Genomic DNA, 23,181 nt, shown 5'->3' on the forward strand with positions numbered 1-23,181 from the left:
AATACAAGTTTGCTTTACATAGGATTCACTTTTATGGTTCTAATATAATATACAGCATGCGACAGAAGTGTCTTTGTGCAACAACATGTCAACTAACTGGAACATCTTTCACAAACCATTACTTTGTAGTTGAACAGCAGTTATTTGCTGTTATATTAAAATTAAAAATGAACCATCCATCCATCATCTCTACACCTTAATCCTCACTGGGGTCGCTGGGGGCTGGAGTCTATCCCAGCTGACTCAGGGTGAAGGCAGGTTCACCTGGACAGGTAACCAGTCTGTCACAGGGCTACACTTAGAGACAGACTACAAATTAACTAGATTTACTATGTTAAAAGACCCCACAGTAGGAACTCATGCAACAATGAGTTCAGCAGACCTTTCATCACTGAAGAAGTTTGTCTGGTTTCAAGTGAGGCGACGTACTTGTTCAGGTCACATCTTGCTACTTTTCAAAGTTCAAAGATTTTATTGTCATTTTATTGTCACTGTGCGTTTTCCTATGCAAGAGGAAATGATTTAATGATTTTTTTCATTTGCTCTTATGTAACAGAGTGTATTAAACACCGGCCTACCAGCAGGAAGTCGGTGCAACGAGAATCAGAACACCGAGATTTAAATATTATAATTTTGCAATCCTTTATGTGTCCACTTTTTTTTTTTTTAAATGTCAGAATCAACCCTCATCTGTATGAAGGACACCAGATTTCCTTGTAATATGTTCTGTTATTAACGTGACAGGCAACCTTGCCCAGGTCATAATTTTCACTTTTTTCTTTGGTGTGCTTTGGATTATTATTATTATGCTGGAACATTCCTAGGAGTCATCTTGTCCACCAGTATTTTGGTATTAATGACAGCGCTACCTGTAAATGTCACGTCCCCAACACTCTTTTGCACAGATGCAGCCCCACATCATCACACTTCCACCTCAATGCTTCACTATCAGGATCATGCATTCTCTTCATTTTGTTTTCATCGAAATAGTTATGCACCGTTCTTCACATCTTCTGAGCTGTAACAGAGTCCCTGATGTTCACTGATAACTCTTGTGCCAAGTCTGAAGCACTTACCTGTGTGTTTTTCAGAGCTAGGTTGTGATAATACAATCTACTACTAATATGACCACTGCTCTACTGATCAGTGGCACCATGTCTTGTGATGTACCTCCTGATTACTGCTGCCACTGTGTTTGTGAAGTCTTACGAGCAGATTTGTCAGTCCAGGAAATCCAAGAAAGAATAGTTTTGATTCGTCACAAGAGGAAACACTCTACTGTTCAGCCTAGAAACGATGCAATTATTGAGAGATGATACCATTTTGAATCATCTGACATTGAAGTGATATCACACACCAGCTCCTGCTGCATACTGTCGCCGTCTTGTTTTTCACAGCTGCACACTAAAATGCAAAGTTAGCTTGAAGTATGTAAGAGGCCACAGGACTAATGACGGCTAATGACTGAATCACCTTGTGGGGCCGGATCGTCCAGTTTAACAAGGCTTGTTGATATGTTATGAGAGCATGTGAAATGTGTGAGCTCGGCCGAGTCCTCCCACGTCCACAGACACTGTGTGTGACATGAAAGCATACCGTTGGCTTGTTCCACAGCATTAATAAATGTTTGATAGTTGAACAGTCTGACCAGAGAAAGTTGTACATTTATACACTGAAAATCATCAACTATGTGAATGCTGATTTATTTCTCAACTTTCAAAATGATAACAAATATATTGAATTAAATGTAATGTCCTTAAAATCAGTGGGTGTAGATGTGCATTAGATAAACTTTATTTGTCACGTCAACAATTACACACAGTACAATGCGTAGTGAAATGGGTTTTGTACCTGTATCCAGTTACAATAATAAAAAAATAAAATAAAATACCTAAAGTGTTCAAGAAATATATATACATAGATAAATCAAATCTAATCAAACAAAGCAAATGAAACATGTACAAAAACCTCCAGCTTTGTTTTGGCGCTCACGTGACTCATATGACGTCTGACGCGAACCGACCAATCAGCGAACAGACACGGCTGGCTTGTTTACGTCCTGCTTCCGCGGTTTTGTTGCCACAACGGACCGCCTGTCGCTCTTCCCCGGACCTTGTTGGCATGTCGGCGGCCACACAGGCAAGATAAATGTTTAAGTTTTATATATTCCCGGTGTGATACACCCACAGAGGTAGAGTTTGAAGATTAAATTATCCACACACGAGATCCGGCAGTCAGTTGTGTCGTTGCTAGCTAGCTAGCGGGCTAAGTGGCTAACAGCTTGTTTGGCTCGTGTCTGGTTTCTGTAATTTATGAGGAAAATCGTTTCCTAGAATAACCAGACACACTACCGCTTTATTTAACCGCTGCTGTCGTGGTGAAATCAGCGGAACAGCAGCGGACTGTGGGTCCAATCTGGCTGCTTTATGTTGGTTTTAGACCCGAGACTACCTTTGACCTCATCATATGGTCGCTTGAACTGAAAAAATCTTGTTGTTTGCAGATTTGTGCTGAATGGATGTTGTGTTTATGCTTTTATGACCTGCTGTGAGTGAAGCTCCGGTGTTCTGGTTGACTGGTGACCCGTTATCTGGTGGTGTTGGTTCATGTTTCTCTCCTTGTGCTCCAGAAAAACAAACATTTTCACCAATAGCAGACCAACCTGGTTAAAGATTAAGACCTGGCTGAATACACGATCAACAGTTTATGTCAGATACAGTCATGTTAGTGCGGTCTACAAACGGTTTATCTTTTTTTTTTTAGTTATTGACACAACTACAGATCACAACCAATACAATACAATTACAAACACAGACACAGAAATGAAAACAAACTCCCCAAAGAACAACAAATAGAGATCATTCACAACAAAAACACACAAACACAGTGTTGCAGCCATAATGCCCAGGGTTTACCGGGGAGTGTAGATGACACGTATTCATTAGTCAGGAGAGATTTTCAGACTTAAAAGCACACGGTTTGTTCTGACAGCTTTCTTGTTTTTACAGTCTTTAATAGTGGTGACGTATCGCTGCAGCTCCAGAATAAAAAGATCAGCGTCAGTGTGATCTACAGACGTCCTGGTCTGTGAGATGGGCTGTATGCTGACACCGCGTTCACGCCAACAGCTGTTTGACACGTCCATGATCCATGTGATCAAACAGACAGACGCTGCCTACTTAATAGAAAGTCTTGAAAACAAAGACAAATAGATAGTCCTGGATAACCTACAGCTTTCTCTCTGTCTCTAACACACTCATAAGGGTCACATCAGTGTCCCAGAGAACGTCTGTGGCTCAGTGACATTCAGTCCTGTCAGCACATTGGCTAAAGCCACATGTGCGAGTACTTCTGCTAATGGTTTAGATTGTCTAAAGGGAAGTTTATGACATGGAGAACTGAGCACGCATTTTTCTGTCATTTTAACTTCAGCTTTGAAGGACTGTGACTGTAAAGGTCTGGAGTCGGTTCTGCTTGGCTGAACATCACCTGTAAACATGATCCCCGTGGCTGAGCTCTTTATTTTATTTAATACACCGTGTAAACGTTCCTTCCAGCCCGGTGACGTCGTCAGAACTGTACGACAAAATGTACAGAAGCTGTTTTTCTAATTCGGTGGGTATTTACTGAGGCTTCTCTCCCCTGACAGAACATGTGGACAGACGGAGTCCTCACTCGCAGCACTTTTGGATGGACCACACAAGGAAACTTCACCTCCTTGTGTCCTAATGGGACCAAATGGGTCTGGGAAGGGCTCGGGGAGTGTGCCCAGGACGCCAGGGACATGGCCAGCATCTACTTAGGCCTCCTGTCCATCCTCTGCTTCATGGTGTCCTCACTTCCGTAAGTGTTTGTGTCTTTGCCTCTCAGAGGATTTGCCTTTTTATTTAAATGCAGTGTCTCATCCCGTCTTTTCTTTGTGACTGCAGACAGTACTACAGCTCCTGTAAGACAGGGAACATGGACAGTGCCCTCTCCATCTGGTTTCTGCTGCTGTGGCTCGGAGGCGACTCCTGCAACCTGGTGGGCTCCTTCTTGGCAGACCAGCTTCCGCTTCAGGTGACTTGTAGAGATGGAATGATTACCGTATTGTCCGGTAGCCTGGACATCTTCTTGTAGATCGATCCATTAGACTCTAAAATATCAAAGCAATGAGAAGTTGTGAAAACCAGAAATGATGTTTTAAGTTTGGCATTTCTTCCATATAATGTACCAAAAGTATTTGTCACATTTTAGAGCTGTTACCAGCTAATTATTGTTTGTTGTTTTTAAATGGTGACTTAGAAAACTGATTGTTCACACTGTTATTCAGCATCTCTCCTTTAAACAGGTGAGCTGTTGCAGCATCACAATGGGCTGCATGATGAGTTGTTCTATGTGTGACTCGTATTTGTTTCTCCCCATCATCCAGACATACACAGCAGTGTATTATGTTCTGGCTGACCTGGTGATGCTGGCCATGTACACGTACTACAAGATGAGCAACCGAGTGGCTGAACGTGAGTGTTGAGACCATTTGTTTTGTTACTCAGCTTTCTACAGTCTCAATATAGGAACTAAACTCTTAAGTTCTGCTGTGTGTGTTTCAGTGCCGTATTTGCATTCTGCTGCTTTATTTGGTTTCCTACTGAGATATAACTGGTGGTTTGCATAGTTGTGGCTACCTCAAAAAATATGTTATCTCCTGCCGTAGCCTGTTGTTACCAAGTCTGTGAAGGTTCCCAGTCATCCAGGTTGTGGTTACTCTCGTAGATTAATCGTAGCAACTGGACTCGCTTGAGTTCCTTGAAGACGTTCCACCTCTCATCCAAGAGGCTTCATCAGTTCTGACTGACTAGTTGGGAGTTCCACATACTTTTGTAATGGCTCCTTCAGGATGTAAGTGTCTGGAACTCCCAACCAGTCAGTCAGAACTGATGAAGCCTCTTGGATGAGAGGTGGAACGTCTTCAAGGAACTCAAGCAGGTCCAGCTGCTATGATTAATCTACCAGAATAGGTCGTTACCAAGGCGCTGTATATTTCTAAGCTCAGTTTCATCTGGCGTAGTCGTTGAATGAACAAGCTCTTCATGATCCCTGGCTCCTGTAAAGATGTCTGCACACGCCTCATATTGCTGTGGCCCTTACCGGTGACGCAGTAACTCTCCTCTGGTGGAATGCAGCGAGATGTTTTTCACAGAACTGAGTCCAGGTGTTGTTTCCTTCACCAGGTAGGAGGGTTTTGCATGTGGTGGGTTTAGTCTGCGTCCTGGGCTTCACCACAAGCTTCGCTCACCTCCCCGGAGAAGGCACGCAGCAGGAAATTGTTTCATCTGTGGTCAGAGGTCGCTCCCTGCTCTCAACCTCTGATGGCAGCTCAGCTCGGGTGAGTCCTGTTCATTTTTTTAAATAATGAACTCCTTATATCTGGCTAACGTTCTGTATCTCCCGCCGTCGCTTCAGGATTTTACCCCAAAGGAGATCATCGGTTTCTCCATCGGTTCCATCTCGTCAGTGCTCTACCTGTGCTCCAGACTTCCACAGATGTACACTAATGTAAGTACGGCAAAGTCGATACGGCTGCAAATGTTGAGTTTATTTAGCACCACGTGTTCCTCACGGCTGACGGTAGACATCAGCTGATTCTAATTCACAAGAAAGTAAAAATGTAACGTACTCTTGTGGGAACTTAATACGTCACATGAGAGTAAAATAAAAATCATTTCCAGTGTTGCAGATTTTTCTATTTTAGTTTTTGCAAGAATAATTGAATAAATCCTAATTGCCAGTAAAAATAGAAGTTGTGCACCTACGGACAGCTCCAGATGGAGTTGGAAAAAAAANAATAGTTTCAGCCTATTTTTTTTTAATTAAAGTGGTTTGACAGGAAGTTAGAGCTCTGCAGCCTCCTCCTGGCTCTGTTCTCAGGCTTTACAAAGTGTAGCCTGTGATGGGAGGCAGAACACACAAAGAGGTTAGCCAGGTTTATATCAGTTACTTACTCTCTGGTTATTTCGGTTCCATGAGGCAAATTCAATGTGGTTTAGGGTCTTGTGGATTCATCGTAGCAACTGGACCTGCCTGAGTTCCTTGACGATGTTCTACCTCTCATCCAAGAGGCTTCATCAGCTCTGACTGACTAGTTGGGAGTTCCAGGTACTTATCTCCTTAAGGAGCCATTAACACCTGAGTTTGGGTTTCAGTTTGTTGCTCCTCCCCCTCGTTATGTGGGTCATTCGTGCTCCCCCTGCCTCAGTGGGGTTCGTTAGGGATCTCTCCCTAAGATCTCTCCCCAGGAAGATGAAACCACATCCACACCTAGCCACAAAAGACCCTAACGAACCCCACTGTGTCAGGGGGAGCACTAATGACCCACATAACGAGGGGGAGGAGCAACAAACCCCCAGTTGAAACCCAAACTCAGGTGTTAATGGCTCCTTAAGGAGATAAGTACCTGGAACTCCCAACTAGTCAGTCAGAGCTGATATAGCCTCTTGGATGAAGGTGGAACGTCTTCAAGGAACTCAAACAGGTCCAGCTGCTACGACTAATCTACAAGAACAACCGTGACCTGGATGACTGAGGACCTTCACAGACAACATGGTTTAAGCTCAGTGACTCCAACAGCTGTTTGAGTTCAGATGCGATCTTACTTGAGAGTTTTAGAAACGAGTGGATCCAGACTTTGCTGCTGTAGAACCGAGGCGCTACTCGCTCTTCCTGAGTGAGCTTCTCAGCTCAGGGCTTGTTTGCTGGAGCCGAGTTAGATTTTATTCTAAGGAGTTTGGAGTTTTTAAGTGCCAGTGAAACAAGAAAACACATTTAACTGTACACTATGTGGGATCAGCTGGTCGTTCTCTCTCAGTGTTGGAGTTGGTTTCTGGTCTATGTGCTGGGTGCTGGTCTGTCCATTAAACGGCTACAGAATTTAATAGTGTGTAAGTGGTGTTAAAAAAGTTTGGATTTTATGTCGGCATTGAAGGTTTTCACAGCCTTTAAACAAGCAGATCTTGTATTTCACTCCTGCTAGTTGATTCACTGACTGCTGAATTCTGTCAAAACCACACACTGAATCTAGACGTTGAACAGAGTTGTGGAAATGCTTCATTGGAGCCACAGTGGGACGGGGCGGCAGGACATCCCTGCTCTGTACAGCAAGGTTGAGCTGGGGCCACCCTGCCACCAGGAGTCCTAACCACGTCTAATCTGTCTCCTCATTCTCCTCTTCCTCCTCCCTGCTCCAACCCATTCATTCTTCCTGCTCAATGATACTCTCACACCACCTCCCTCCATGTCTTTCTTCACACCCTTCTTCTGCTACCCCCTCGTCCTCCCACAGGCGGGCTCTGAGATGGCGATATCCGGCAAGGCGGTAAGCCTGTACTTTGAAGAGAAGTTGCAGGAGATGTTCCCCGGCCAAAGCTTCCCCGAAACCCCCGAAGCGGAGTCCCTGGACGAGAAGGAGAAGGAGGAGGAGGACACCGACGACTCCGAGGAGGATTTCATACAGCCCAGACGCAAGCGGTTGAAAACAGATGAGAAAGTGGTCCACATCAAATGAGAACCAACCGCAAGAGAAACAAGACAAGTAAAGAACTGTCTTCCTCACGTCGTGCATTTCTTTTGTTTTTGGAGGCAGGAATAAAATATGAAACAAAGAGAGAACAGGATGAGATTTTCTGTACAAACTGCTCAATTTATCTCGTCCCGGCCTTTGAGAGAATTCAACTACACAAGACGTCTGCTTCTCTGAGAACTCTAAAGGACAGGAAACCACGAGAGCTTCATTCCTTCCTTATTTCACGGACATTCAACTCGCCTGTACATAGTTTTGAAGTAGGACTCGTTTTTTCCACTAGTTAATGATCGGTCGTTTCTTTTCTATCATCCATTTTCATTTGTAGATTTGTTGTGACGATTGCTTTATAAAACAAAAATCCACTGTTTAATGTAATATATCTATACTTTGACATGAAGCCTACCAAGTATTTGTATGACTTTGTGGAAACATGATGTAAATAAGAGAATCTAGCCTACTGAAGGTATTCCTTCAGTATAGATGTTTGGGTGCGTCATCAATAAAACCTGTTCTTGAAATATATCGAAGACACGTGTAGTGTGGAGTAGAAATTACAGGAACAACCGCGCACACATACGATCCATGAACTTCACTGTTGGGATGTGGTTCTGGCTTCAGGCTCGACATACATCACTGTTACAAACCTCTCAGCCCGCTAGAGCAGCGTGGTACCTGGTGCTGCACAGCTGACCCTCTCCGTACGAGGTTGGGGTTTAAATCTGCTGTAAGAAGCGCCCCACTTTGAGCAGTTACAGTACAGGTATGAAAAAGTTTGGGCACCCCCGATAGTTTCCATCATTTCCATTTTTAAATCGTTGGGTGTTTGGATCAGCAGCTTCAATTTGATCTGTCAAAAAACTGATGGACACAGAAATATTTCAGCAGTGAAACGAGGTTTACTGGACAAACAGAAGATGTGCATCAATATGCATCAAAACAAAACTACACAGGTGCAAACATGTGGCACCCCAACACAACAAAATCACATCAATATCTAGTAGAGGCTCCTAAACAGCTTCTAGACGCCTCCTATCGCCTGTAATGAGTGTCTGGTTTCTGGATGGAGGTGTTTTTGGACCATTCCTCCTTACAGAACATCTCCAGTCCAGTTAGGTTTGATGGACAGCCCGCTTCACATCATCCCACAGATGAAGCTGCTGATCCAAACACCCAGTGATTTATAAATGGAAATAAAGGAAATTGTCAGGGGTGGCCAAACTTCTTCATACCGCTGTACTTCCTGTCTGTGTTCGCTCAGCGATTCTCAGCTGAAGGAAGACGGTATACCTGCCGAGCTGTAGATCAGTAGACCCAGTTAATGAAGCCGTGCTGTCACAGGAGCTAAACTGGATGCATTCAGTCGGTCCTCACTAAACAATAACTGTTTTTATGTTTGTTCCTGATGTGCTGCTGAGTCTGTTTCACACNTGAATGATGTCTGTGTTTGCCTCAGTTTGCATAAAAAAATGCAGATGAAAGTGAAAGAAGAAGTGAAAGAAGATTCAGTGTACCAGAGAACTGAGCAGGAATCTAACAACTGAGCTGCTTTCTCTTCTGTAGTCTGGATGGATCACAGACGCTTAATAAATACACACCTGTGCAGCATCACTTAACAATACTGCAGTAATTACATTACCTCTGAGTTGAACAGTATTTGTCATGAACATGACACGAACACACTTGTCCAGGTCAAAGTTTTCAGTTTTTTCTTCTTTTGAAACTCGACGGTGTGATTTGGATGATGATGATGATTGATGCTGGAATCTTCTCCCTCTGCAAAGCTTCTACAGATCAGGAGTCATCTCGTGAGCCAGTATCTTGGTGTATTAACAGGCATTCATCGTGCCATCTATAAACGTCACCCTCCCAACATCTTTTGCACTCATGGAGCCCCGTATCATCACAACCAGGGCTTCACTGTCAGAACTACTGTGCTTGTCCCGGCCGTGTTCATGCTAAACAAGAACCGAACTCCATCTGAGCTGAGCAAATGTATTTTGGTGTCGTCTGACCAAAGCTGGACTGTTCAGATAGTGAACTGACCTCCTGGTTACTGCTGCAGCTCCGTCTCCACTGATCTTTAGTTGATCTTTCTGTGTCCTCTTCCATCTTTGTGAAGTCTCACATTCAGATTTTTCAGTTTCTCTCGTAATTCTTTTCTCATGTTGAGCCACGATGCAGCTCATAGGTCCCAAAGTGAGAAAGTTCTGGTGTTCACAGCTCATTTTCTAACCATGTTCATACTGCTTGGATATCTGGAGATCACAGGTGCACAAATGTCTGTTTCAGTGATCACAGGTGTATTCACTTGTGTTTTTATTTTGGGGCCCTAATTTTCAGTGCAGTCTTTCTAAAAATGTTTGTTTTTGATTTGTTTGTAGGAGGAAAAACTCTGCTTGTCATCAATGCAGTTATCGAGAGCTGATACGGTTTTAAATGTTTTGCCATTGAAGTGATATTGCACAGGGCTGATCTCATGTATACTGTATGTGGCATCATGCATTTCTTTAAAAACGTTTTTTGTCCTCACCGCTTCCCCGCCCGCTGTCTCGTTCTCCCCCACAGTTCAAGAGGAAGTCGACAGAGGGAGTGTCGTACTTCTTGTTCGCGCTTGTTATTCTCGGAAACACTACATATGGCCTGAGCGTCCTCCTGAAAAACCCCGACCAGGGACAGGGCGAGAGCAACTACCTGATCCATCACCTGCCCTGGCTCATCGGCAGCCTCGGCACCCTCTCCTTAGACCTCATTGTATCCTTTCAAAGAGAAAACATGGCGTCTGCTCCTGGGCCTCCGGGTCTCCTTAATCCCATGTACATGCTACATAGTAGGCAGTGCTGAGCGGGCAGAGCGAGCAGCTCAGTAGAAAGGTTCAGGTCTTGTGACTGTGTGTGTGTGAACACACAATATCCAGTATTATAGGTCCAACACTGGCAGGGAAGCTGGTTTGCTGCCAGCAGAGCAACAAGACTGTAAAAGCTGCACTAGTGGCCCCTGGAGGCCACTCGGTTCCTTTGCACTGCACAAAACTCACAAAGCGTCACTTTAGTGGATTTTAATGAATAAGTGGAGAAAGCAGAAGATTCTCACGTCTGTTCACCCCGAAACCTGCTGACAGGTTAGAAAGGCATGTTGTCTTTTAAAAAAATCACCACAAGTACACTATTTATTACAGATAGAAACTCTAAAGAACATTTAAGGAAAACTTGAGACCCAACCGTAGAACATGTGGCCGTCCAGCAGACATCGGTAGGACTTGTTGACTGTCCCTGTTCCCACATCTAACTCTGTAGTTGTGCTTCATCGTTCTTTTCCACCTCACCTGAGTCATTGTGACTTATTTAACTTTCCTTTCTGTCATGTGTCAGACCAGGCTATTAAAGCCGTAGAGACAGTTACCACATTCAGCTGAGTTCAGGACGACTGCATCAGATCATCGGACAGGTCGACTGTAAATGGGTTTTCTCTAATTATCCACCTGCTCCTGGAACTGGCATCAACACAGAGATTTAATAACTGAAATAGAGTATAGTGAATAGTGAGCTTTAGAGGTGCTACAGCACTGGACAGAGTCTGGCTAGCTGTTTCCTATGTTTAGTCTTCAGCCTAAGCTCAGCTAAGCTCAGCTAAGCAGCTCCTGGCTTCAGCTTCATATTTGTCAGAATATCACAACCTGGCCCCGAGGTTCTGTGTGTTTCAGGTTTGACAGGATCTAGAAATAGGAAGGAGCCCTGGGCCCAGTTTGTTCTCTTAGTGAAGGTTTTTGATGAAGGACTCTCTGGCAGCTGTTGAGTAGAATAGGCATTTCTGGGTGCTAGCAGGTCTTCTCTCACTTCACAGAATCGTCTCAGAGCTGAAGAAGTGGGTCTATTTTCACAGATTTGTGTTTTTCTGATTGCAAATAAAATGCTCCTTTTACCAACATCCTGACATTTCCCTAACACCATGATTCAGATCTCAGTCCAGTTTCTAATTTATCGCAAAGCTCCGCTGCAGGTGGACTCCGAGGAGACGACGCCCCTGATCAGGACCTGAACCAACTCGCTGCTGGTGGGACTCCAGCGAACGCTCTCCCACAGTGGAGTCGTCAGAATTACTTCACCAACCATCAAAACAAACTGTACTCTGTCATTTTATGGTTTTATTTATTATGCACTCATTCTATTTGTTTACAGTGTGTTTTTTTAAACTGCAACGCACAGCAACAGATGAGTACGAGGTGTGTCAGGAAATCCCCAGGACTGGTGTCACAAAAGATAGATTTCAAACCACAAACTAGGAGTTTCCCCTTCAGACGATCAACCAGTTCGTCTACAGAGATCCTGCAGCGTTTGCTTCGTCCAGAAGAGGCAGAATTGTGGCAGAACCAGTGGAGGCTGCTTCACCATGACAACCTGCTCACAGCGTCCTGAGCATCCCACAGCTCCTGGCTGTGAAGAACATCTCCATGCTCACCCCACCTGGCTCCGTGGGGTTGTTTCCTCTTCCCCAAGCTCAAGGGGGTCATCAAGGGGACCCGTTTAGAAGACGTGGACCACATCAAGATGGCTGTGACGACGGAGCTGAGAGGATCCTGGAAGAATCCTTCCAGGAGTGCGTGGCAGCATGAAGAGAAGGCTGGAGAAGTGTGTTAGACTCCAGGGGGATTACTACGAAGGGGAACACTGGTAGTTTGTAGTTTGGATTTGAATCCTTTGTGACACCAGTCCTGACACTTTTCTGACACACCTTGTAAGTGCTCTTAGGTCTTAAAGTCTTAAAGGGACAGCTCAGGGTCTCAGATGTTGGGCATCGATGGAAACACCTCCTGGCAACCTGACCTCTCAGTTTAACGTCAAACCATGTGTAGGTTTCAGCAACATGCTGGTGGGAGTGACCGTATCACACAGAGGGTTTCTGAGAACATTTCTGGTGCTTTTAAGTTGCCAAACACGTGGACGGTTGGCTAACCACTGCACAAAGGTCCGATTCTGATCTGGTTTACGGTGTTTCTGGGCTCTCAGATGTGTAAACGCAGGCATGTGTCAAACTGGAAAAGAAGAAATTAGCATTAAGTCACACTAAGTGCCACAAACATAACTTAACAAACCCTATTGAGCATTTTTTTATTTGTAATGTTCAAGTTTTATTTTCATTTTGTTCCATTCACACATTTTCATCTTCTCTGTTTTGCACATTTTGCCACAAATCGTGGTTTTGTACTTTGAGAAATGTTAAATATATTTAGTGGGTCCGTGTGCTGGACAGAATAAACAAATGAATTACACGTGTTCTCTGTTTTATGAGGTCTTAATTGAGGCTTTTGCCACTTCTTTCACACTGAAGTTTTCTTCTTGTTGAGATTTATGAATTTTACAATAAGTAAGAAAACACTCTCTCGGTTTCCTCTCTGCACCTCCCACTTCTTTCAGCCCAGCAGAGGTCAAGGTCTGCTCTTGGCCTTCATGCTGAACTCTGACCATTTGCCTTCTCCGACCTCAACCTCCAGCGATCTGTGTTTGGCCTGCTTCTGGGAGGCCCTGACAGCCGTGTTGTTTTTCTTCATTAGCAGATTCACGCTGGCCTCTCAGCAGCACCCTCCTCCCTCGCAACACCCCCGCACACGCACACGCATTTCCCCCCTCGCTATTAGACATAATGCAACCGAAGACAGTAAGGGCCCACCCACGGGGATGTAAGGTCAAAACAAAAAATACCACGGTTTCAGTATGTGTGTGTTTGGGGGTGTTGCAGTGTGCAGCGGTTGTGAAACAGTGGCAGGGAGACAGACTGTTGAGCAGCCTGGGGAGTTTGCAGGAAGAGCCAGTGATAGGACGCATCCATCCATCCATCACCAGGGATGAACAAGAGGCTGTTTATAAACCATATACTGGGAATTTCTTAATGAGATGACTCCAGTTCCTACGAGCAGCAGAGGGGAGGGGGGTCCTGTGTGACCGACCAGAAACGGCCTAATCTGGGAAAATCATAGAGAAAGAGTTTGATTATCTAAAAAATTCCCAGTGTTCTGATGCACAAAAACCACCACCACCCCCCCCCCAAGGAAACATGCATGTTTAGTTAAAACACACATCTCATATGAAAGGTTGTGTTTACTCTGTGTGTGTGTGTGTGTGTGTGTGTGTGAGAGAGAGAGAGAGAGAGCGAGAGAGAGAGACTAGAGGCTCATGCTGCTGTCAACATTACAAAAAGTGAAAGCTGGACAAAGAGAGAGGACGCTGGGACAAAGCTCAGCAGGAGTCCCACCATCAGCGGTGAGTCCACAACCTCTGAGTAGCACAGCTGAAGCCTGACGCAGTGTTATCTGGTTCAAAAACTGGTGCAGATTTAAGATTATTGACTGTTTTGAAATAGCTAATTGGTGAGTGCACGTAAAAGAAGTAATTTAAAGGAATTAAATGAGCACAGAGGTCGTTTTTACAGACGTAAAAAGAATGAAATCAGTAAAAACGGAGGTCTTACTGGAGGCCGTCACCCACAACATGTTTGTGAGGCCGGCCTTGAGGTGTTCAGTTCTGGACGTCTACAGGCTGTGGTTTTAAAAACATTTAACAATCATAATGATGAGGAGGTCTAGAAGGGTGCTGTTCTCATCAGGAATTCAGAGTGTTTTGTTTAATCAGGCGTACATAATCTGTCTGTAAAACTACAACAGAGGAGAAAACGAACAAACAATGCAGCCTCTCAGTGACCTCCGCGGAACAGAGGAAACGCTTTAAGTAGACACGACTTACATTTGACAACTTACATTCCTCCCCCGTGATAGCCAAATGCCTCTTGCATACGCTCAGACATAAGCTATGGACCTCGCTGACCGAATCCACTTTAAAGTGAGCGTCAGTTTGCAGAGAGGATCAGTAAACAGGCCGTTATCGAGCTGCAGCTACCAGCCAGCAGCCGTCTGATAAAGACAGGAGCCCAGCGCATGGAGAGGACGCCCCGGACACGATTTATGATGCTCTGGATTTATCTCTGGGCTGTGAGTGATTCAGGACTAATGAGTTCAGGGGTTTGGACGAGCCATCCCATCAGTTCGTTTTTTGCTCTGGACCTCTGTGGAGAAGTTGACTTAAGTGTGTTTTTATGTGTTATGTACTGCATCTCCCGTTTTTCTAGCATCTTGGTGCAAAACAAAACCTATGAGGGAACTGATATGAACGTGCCTTTTCCTTCCTTGTTCCTCCTCTTCTTCTTGTTTTTCCTCCTCTCCCAGGGGGCGAGCCCCTCGTACTTAGGCCTGTGCTCAACAATGTGTCCAACAGCGTGACACCTCCACAAGATCCATGGTGACATTTGCACACGCTCAGATACTGTCCCCATCATTCTGTTCTCCTTCCATCCCTCTGAGGTCAGACCCAGTGGATGGGACGGATTATTATTATTATTATTATTATCATGGCTTGTTTTGCCACATATGTTAGGATGTGACACGCTGCTAACTGTCTCTCACATGTTGGGATCTATCACCACTGTAGTCACACAAAGATGCTTTAAGAATGAATCTCTGAACCAGTTTTGACTCATATCCAGTCCCCAGGGTACAACTGGTGCCTCTGAAGTGAGATACTGTCACTGTAGGAGTTCACTTCATTGGGAACTTTGGAACTCAGGAACCATCCAAGAGCTGGTCATGATGCCGCCTTGTCTTTTAGAAAAGTCCTGCTTCATCTTCAGCTTTTGCTAAAATAGCTCAGTAGCAGCCTTACTTTCAATAAGGTGGTGGTGCCATTAGCTTCAGACACGACCTCCACTCACCAGCCTGGGATTTGTGCCCCAATTAATCTAAGTTTTTCTTCATTGTTTGGTTAGATACAAGCACCAAAACTACTTGTTCAGGTTTATGAATATACCCTCCTTTTTCTGGGTTACCACGGTGACAGGTCTTGTCCCATCTAATATATGATTGGCTGCTGAAAAAAAGAGTCTGTAAAGCAATGAAATGAAAAGATATGTTGGTTACAAACCACCAGGGGAAAAACACGTTTACCACAAAACCTTATGAAAGTAGCTTAACCCTATTTTTCTATATGAAATCTATCAGTGTGTTTATGACAGCAGGAAGCTCTGTGTCTCACTAACATGTTTTCTGTTTTTGCTGCTGCTAATTTATAGTTTGAATATGTAGTGTTTTTAAACTTAGTTCAACTCTAATTGTTCTGTAATTAAAAGGTCAACATCTTTCTGAACACTGCAGACACCACAGTACAGCGAAAGTTATCAGGTTTTAGACAAACAGGTCACACTTTTTATTTTCTCTTTCGGTTGTGCTTTTCCCTGAAGTGTTGTCACCATGCACACACGTCCACGTATGCTCCGATTTGGACTCACTTTTCATAGCGAGCATCTACATTTTTGTTTGGTCTCTCACTGAGATGGATGGTGACTGCAGTCGACACACTCAGTGAGAACCGTCAGCTCTTCTCTGACCCTCAGCTATCCACCAGTTGGTCCTGATTCCCATAATGAGCCAGTGAAAGGATGATAGCTGGGTGGGAGGACACCATTAATCCTCAGCGAGCATGCTGCGTGTCAAACGGCCCCGCTCAGAGATTTACAGGCCAATGTCGGGGTCACACCTCCGTCTCCTGCGGGCGGTTCAGGCTTCGACTCCTTTGGCTCGGCCCTGGCCTGGTCCACTGTTTGTGGGGGAGGCAGAGGTCCCTGGGAGCCTTAAATCTAACTGCTGTCTAATATTAACTGCAGCACAAACAGAGCAGCGGTAAACAAAGGGCAGAGTAAACACACTCCCAAGGCCTCGAGGACAAACATGGACAGATAGAGTCACAGCACACACGAAGCATAGTAAATATGAATATAAATAGCAGGATTGGTTTAATCTGAAGTGAACCTGAAACATCTTCAATAACAGCATTTAGTCAATGAGATGCTCACGAAAAAAAGAAAACCTTCAGCTATCGGTTGGCTCTCTGATGTTGCTCACTCGGGACACATGATTGTCTCTCACTCAGCCCACGAGGGATAAGGTCATCCTCCCTCTGTCCCCACTGTCTCCTGATCTATGAAGTCTCAGCCAGGTCCAGCTGTTTGGGCCACAGTCCCATCCCAGTCCTTTCTGGGTGTCCCCACTTTCCCTTTTGTCTGGCCCCCTGGGACGCTTAGGCCCTCCTCCAGCACATCATCCACCGCAGACCAAAAGCCTCAGCTGCACTCTTCTTCTCTGCTTTTTAAAAATAGGCCGGGACGTCAGCCTGGACAGCTGAGAGACCTGGACTCATCCTGAGGATTGAGGAATGTCTCTGCACTCCCCAGATCCTTCATATCTGTGCGAATCCTCAGCGTAACTGTCTGTATGTGTCTGTGTTTGCGTGTGTGGAGATAGATTCGGTTTTAGCAGCTGGAGAGAGGATTTTCTGTCCAGATGAGAGAGTGGACCGAGCTGGAGATGAGCTTTCCAGCCGGGGGGTTTCTCTCCACCTCGGATGGGTACTGCTCCACGGAGCAGCTCCAGTACTACGGTGAGTCCAGTCACACTTCTGCCTCTTTGGCTCTTCTTGCTTTCGCTTCTGTTTCATCTTTTGCTTCTCTAGAAAATCGTTGCAGTTACAGATAATATAGATATAGAGATGCTTAAAATAATGAAACACTGACAGACTGATATGAGAATTCCTGAAGCTTGTCTTGACTAAAGTGATGGCATGTCTTGCCAATGTTCATACTTTAATGTATGAGTGATGATGTCATGCAGCATCCTTTGGTAGAACATCTGTGTTTCTGCTTTTTTCTTATTCATTTCAAATCTCGCCGTCTCCATCGCTTTGATTTCATTTACCCAAGTCTTGTGCCGTGTTCACGTAAAGCTGGATGATCCACAAAACAAAGCACCGTTTCTTCAGTGGTTACTATGGAAATCATTCACAGTTCTCCTCTGGTTCATCTGGACAAATAAGATCTAAATGCTTTGGTACTCTGCTGCCCCGTATTTGAAAATATATTTTGACATTATCCAGCAAACTACGTGATTTCAGTCCTCACCAGACCACTCACCTACTCACTAGTGGGAAGTAACTAAACACATTTACTCAAGTACTTTGCTTGAGTACAGTTTTGAGGCCCCTGTACTTTGAGTATTTCTGTTTTACGTCTACTACTGCTGCTGCTGCTGCTGTGCTCTCTGACAGCTGAGATGTATGGATGCTAGAACAAGCTTTTAAAGTGCAGCACACAGATGAACCCAGTGGCTTCCAGCCTTCCTGACTTGAAGAGTTTATTTGCAAAAACAGAAAACTCAGAAAACCCACTTCTCCATCGTCTAAGTCATCTCTATTTCTGTCATTTCTACTGAGTCAAACCCACTCAACTTTAGTTTGATTGATATCATCTCAAGCAAACAGCAACAACAAAAAAGTTTTCTGAAATCTATAAAAATGGAGTTATCTGTTTCTGCAGATGAACTCTTCACTTCTCCCAAACAGCAGCGTGTAGTCAGGCTCACATGTCTAATAGGGATGTTTCCCTCTAAACGTCTCACGTGGTTGGATTTCAGCAAATGTTCACATTATTTAATATCTCACCAAAATCAAAGATTAAGAAAAAAAAAGTCCAAAAACTGAAAACAGATGAGGTTAGCAGAACTTTTTAACTCCCATTCATCATCTCACAACCCCGAAGATTCATGTGTTCCTGCTGATAAAACCTTTACTTATTTTTTTCGTACTTTAGCAAAATCCCAAAGCGATGTATGCGAAATTGAGACGTCCCATGCATCGGGTAGATGCTGCAGTAAAGTTGACATTAAGGTCAGTTTGCTGAGCTCGGGACTCTTTTCTACTTTTAGATTTCTATTGTAGCTGCAACTTGTGTTTAATCAAAGCTACGTAGAATACCTATAAGTAAGTAGATCATTTATACATTAGACATGAGCTTCTTTCTGTGTGCAGCTTCATCTCATCCCCTCTGATAGCTGATGAATGAGCGCTCAGCCTTTATTTACTGCCTTTAAGAACTCCGTGACATGGAAAAAACAGTTCTTGAAGGAGGTTCAGCCAGCTCACAGCACGCAGGGAGGCTGAGCATCGGAGGATCTATTTATACTGACGAGTATCATCAACAAATTGTCCCTGTTGTCTCCCCTCCTACCCTTTGGAGGGGGGGGCGTCGGAGGGGCAGCGATGGGGGGCAGTTTGCTGGTGTTGTTTGGCTCCCTAGCGTGTGTGGGATGGAAGGGAGGCCGAGGAGTGTTTAGACAGCGTTCAAATGGTTTACAAACAGAGTGAACCACAGCTCTGTCACATGCCGAGCAAGCAGGGACCCCCCCATCAGCCCATCGCCAGCGTGGTCTGGTAGAGACAGGAAACATCTGGAGAGAAAACGAAAGAGAGCAAGAAGAGGAACGGAATAAGGGGGGCGATGAAAACGGGGATGTCAGTCCACTACGATGCAGCCCCCCTTTTACATGTGAAGAGTTCATTAGGAAAAACAGATAACTCCATTTTTATAGATTTACAGAAAACCTATTTTTGTTGTTGTTTGCTTGACATGATGACAATCAAACTGAAGCTGAGTGGATCTGACTCAGTAGAAATGACAGGAATAGAGATAAGCTAAGTTTGACTGGTGTTGTCTCAGGAAGACGATGGAGAAGAGGGTTTTCTGAAGGTTTGTGGAGTTATGTGTTGTTGCAAATGAACTCTTCATGTGCTGTTAATGATCATCAGAGCTTTCTGTAACGTGGGGTCAGAAAGTGTTTGAAAGCTTCTGAAGGATTTAGTCCAGACTAAAGATTAACAAACAATAAATAAAACCAGCAACATGCACAGACTCTGTAGGAGAAGCTTGGTCATCTGCTAGATTAGGCTGACGTTTACTGAAAGTCTGGTTATTGATTAAACCCCAAAAACCATCTATGTGTATGTTTCTCATGAAAATAACCTCTATCTGCCTTATAAAGACCTACACGGCTCTTTCCTTTAGACGTGTGAAGTCCCGGTCTGTCTCTCAGCACACCAGCTCACCTCCAGCTTTGCTCAGACACTAGAAAACTCCTCTGCTCTACACAAGCTGTGATATTTAAGTCATTTAGTCATAATGTTCAAACCTGAAACTGATTCTGAAGAACAATAATGATGCAGGAGGCCCCACCCTGCAAGCTGACAGAATCTGTTGCTTTGGTTTGAATGAGACCCTGATAATCTGAATCCATCTCCAGTAAAAGGTGCTTATTCCTCAAAGCTTCACTGGTTCCTGGCCTCTGGTTTGCTGCCTGTTGGTTAGTGAGCTGCTTGGCAGATGTTTTAAACCTCTGGACGGAGCCAGGATGGGATTCACCACTTCATAAGTGAAATTCTGCTGTGTGCAAGTTACTGCTTCCTTCTGAAAAGTTTTGTTGAAGATTTGGTTTGACAGTAAGACAACGATGGTTGTGATTGGTTTTAGCCATTTCAGTGACAGTGCTGTGGTTGTTCTATACTCAAACATTCAATCAAAATTTTTGACTATTTTGCGAGAGCACCATCGCTCCATCCCACGCTGAGCATCACCCAAGACAACTGTGATTGGTTTAAAGATACACAAACAAACCCGAGTGTTTTCTCTCCTCTAGCATAATGATGGCGAGTGCAGCCAGACCGTACTGTAGCACTGACCCTGTGGAGGTAGGACTAGCAGGGGGAGACTAGGTGTTCGTACCAAGCTAACCAATCAGGTAGCTTTATAGTTTGTAAGACTTGTTATTAAATGATAAGGATGGAAATGGAACCACATCTGAGCCTTGTGACATTTCAACGCCAGTCACTTTAAACAGGGGCTCTGGGGCCCAGGAGCGCCACCAGGAGGCCTGTCCAGCAGCACCAACATCTGGGATATGACCACCTCTGCAGCTCTGATTATGACTATTCTTTTACTTTTTTTTTTTTTTTAAAGTTCTCTCCAGTGATTCCCCAAACTTTATGGAAGTGCAAAATTCATTCATTCTTTATTTCAAACAGATTAAAAGAAAAGAAAATAACAATATATATAAATTAAAAATAATATTTAATAGCAAAACTTCATGTGAGTGACAGACAAAATACATACACACCCATATCTACACATAAATACATATAATCATGTACCTACACATTCTGTTGCCGCTCCATGAATCTAAATAAATCATGTGTCCGAAAGGGAGCAGGAAGAAACGAAAGCTTATTAATTCCCATCCCTTATTCCCCTGTTTATAGTTAACCCAAACCCAAAAAAATCTTTACAAACAAACAAAAAGCAAACCCCAGATCATTTACTGTGCAGCCCAATACTTTATAACCACCCATCCCTTTACAGTTGGCATAATGCCCTCTCCCAAAATGACTTCTCTTCATCCCTGTGTTTTTTAAAAACATATTTCTATACAACCTTCTTGAACTGATTTATGTTTGCACTGTTTCGTACTGACCCACTGATGCAGCCCAGTGTCACACCTCTCTCACGACGTCAACCAACATATACACACATTTTGCATATATTCAGACTAATATGATGGTCTATATCTTTACACATCATGTTTTTAACTTCCATCTCTGGCAGTCCTGAGACTCCTGACAGTTGGGTGGGCTCTCTGTGTAATCGGTGCATTGCAGATCCCACAGCTCTCCCGGTCTCAGTGGTCCAGCTGGACTTTGAGAGGCTGCCAGTGGTGACACATGTTTTCTCAGTGGAAACACAAGCTGCTGACCCACACTGTGAGACGGTTCAGACCGTCCCAGCGCTGAATGGCAATTACAGACTGAATGAAGCATCCAGAAACAGGGATCAGAAAATCCACAATGGAACTGGGAGCGCTCAGCTGCATCCTGTTTTCCGCAGCCCGGACCAGTTCACAAGGTCCCACTCTCAGCTTTTGATTGCGTCCCAGAAGAGTCATAAAAGCAATGAAGTCACGTAAAATCAGATTCCTATGACGCTCTTTGACTTTGACCAGCGTAACTGTGTTTCTGGAAATCATCACTCGAGTTTCAGTCACACGAGTACAACCGCCCTCTCAGGAATAGTTTGTTCTGTAGTTTAAATATGTGTTAGATGTGTTTATGTCCAGGTATGTATATTTACTGGGGAAGGACACCTGCTATCCATCATGAATCAGAAGCAAAGGCTACGCTTGTGGTCAGTATTTGAGCATCCAGTCACAACTTATGTTTCTGATAGCTTCATATAATCATCAAGGCGCTCTTTACTCCTTAAAGAATCAAGACTGCAGTTATCAGGCCCTCTTGACAAAGAGAAACCTGGATGCTTCAGCATGAGGCAGCTATCGGCCAAATCAACCAAATCAGTCACATCCTGCATTTAAACAACTGACAGCCTACAATCAGGTTTCCACTCATAGCATAGCACTATGACATTAGCATGAATCATGATTTGGGTGTTATTAGATCACAGTGTTTTAAACTGTGGATCACTAACGGATAGATTGGAAAAAATGGGGTCGGGCTTTCAGGAACAGTCCTCAGGTGGTTTACTTTATCCTAAAAGGCAGCGGGTAAGTCCTGAGTATTGGTAATTATGGATTTAACAGAACCCCCAGTGATGTACGGAGTCCACAAGAATAGGTTCTTCTCTTTAATCTATACATGCTAGCATTTCACAAATGTCCCAACCTTTATCACAGTTACGCAGACGACACTCAGCTCTATCTAACACTCTCACAAGATGACAACGGTTGTACAGATTTACTTCGTCTTGAGGAAATAAACTGTCGGATTCAACAAAACTTTTTTTTTCAATTAAATAAAGTCAAAATAATTCTGTTTGGCAATAAAGAAGAACAGCTAGTGCCCAGCGCTCAGCTTGACTCCACGGCTCTAAAATCTAACAGCCAGGTCCAGAGTCTTGGTGTGATCATTGATGAAGATCTGAATTTCAGCAAGCGCGAGCTAAATCCTCATTCTAAATGGTGAATGGTCTGCACTCGTATCATCTACCTTAGTGCTACTCAGAGCGCTTTATAGTCTGTTTCTCATTCACACATTCACACACCGATGGCCACAGAGCTGCCAAGCAAGGTGCTGCCTGGGAGCAGCCTCAGGTCCAGTGTCTTGCCCAAGGACACTTTGGCATGCGGAGAGGCGGGGATCAAACCGCCAACCTTCTGGCATCTTCAAAACATAATCTGTGAAACTTTGTGACCGAGCAAGATTTAGAGAAACTCAGTCATGCCTTTTATTGCCTGTACAGTGGATCACTGTGATTCTCTTTACTGGCCTCTCTTATGAGACCAGCAGACATCTGCAATGTATTTAAAATAGTTCATCTCATACAAGCATCTGTTTTATTTAGTCAACTAGTTTGAATCATTCACTTGATAAGGTACCGTATCAATGAACTTGCTTGCTGAAAATGTTGTGCATACATGTGTGCTTCTCAGTCCAGTTGTTCCTGATGAGGATCACCTCTACATGCAGTGTTTTTATTTCTAAGAACTGTTCAGTTATTTGCAACAGCAGCTTGGCTCTGGCATTTTTAGCAAACACTACTCAAGCAGGAGGAAGTAGTGCACTTCTAGGAGACTAGCTACAAATGCAGATTAATCTGGATTTGTACTGGTGACTAACTTATAAAAGTCCCATTTAAATGCTTTAAATTCAAATAATTATGCTTGAATCACCTCCAAAGTCAGAAACTATTTGGGA

The 23,181-nt window shown here is 44.0% G+C and overlaps 3 protein-coding genes across 5 annotated transcripts in view; all 3 read left to right on the forward strand.

Annotated features, from left to right (window-relative positions):
- Positions 1 to 8,085, forward strand: part of trim33 (tripartite motif containing 33) — a 43,773-nt gene extending 35,688 nt beyond the window's left edge. For all 3 annotated transcript variants that reach the window (XM_008293936.1, XM_008293935.1, XM_008293937.1), the window contains one exon: positions 7,319 to 8,085. In XM_008293936.1, coding sequence (XP_008292158.1) covers positions 7,319 to 7,540 — 222 coding nt within the window. In that variant the 3' untranslated portion in view covers positions 7,541 to 8,085. The remainder of the gene's footprint in view (positions 1 to 7,318) is intronic.
- Positions 2,062 to 11,686, forward strand: slc66a1 (solute carrier family 66 member 1). The gene is made up of 8 exons (XM_008293934.1): positions 2,062 to 2,139; positions 3,650 to 3,843; positions 3,930 to 4,059; positions 4,412 to 4,499; positions 5,211 to 5,365; positions 5,443 to 5,535; positions 10,124 to 10,309; positions 11,513 to 11,686. Exons 1-8 carry the CDS (start codon positions 2,122 to 2,124, stop codon positions 11,591 to 11,593), a joined length of 945 nt encoding a protein of 314 aa, XP_008292156.1. The 5' UTR covers positions 2,062 to 2,121; the 3' UTR covers positions 11,594 to 11,686.
- An 8,438-nt stretch (positions 11,687 to 20,124) lies between these two features.
- LOC103366267 (bile acid receptor-like) overlaps positions 20,125 to 23,181 on the forward strand; it is an 11,253-nt gene continuing 8,196 nt past the window's right edge. The window contains exon 1 of the mRNA XM_008293942.1: positions 20,125 to 20,169. Coding sequence (XP_008292164.1) covers positions 20,125 to 20,169 — 45 coding nt within the window. The remainder of the gene's footprint in view (positions 20,170 to 23,181) is intronic.

This window comes from Stegastes partitus, unplaced genomic scaffold, assembly GCF_000690725.1.
Source record: "Stegastes partitus isolate 25-593 unplaced genomic scaffold, Stegastes_partitus-1.0.2 Scaffold923, whole genome shotgun sequence".
In the NCBI taxonomy this organism is placed as follows: Eukaryota; Metazoa; Chordata; class Actinopteri; family Pomacentridae; genus Stegastes; species Stegastes partitus.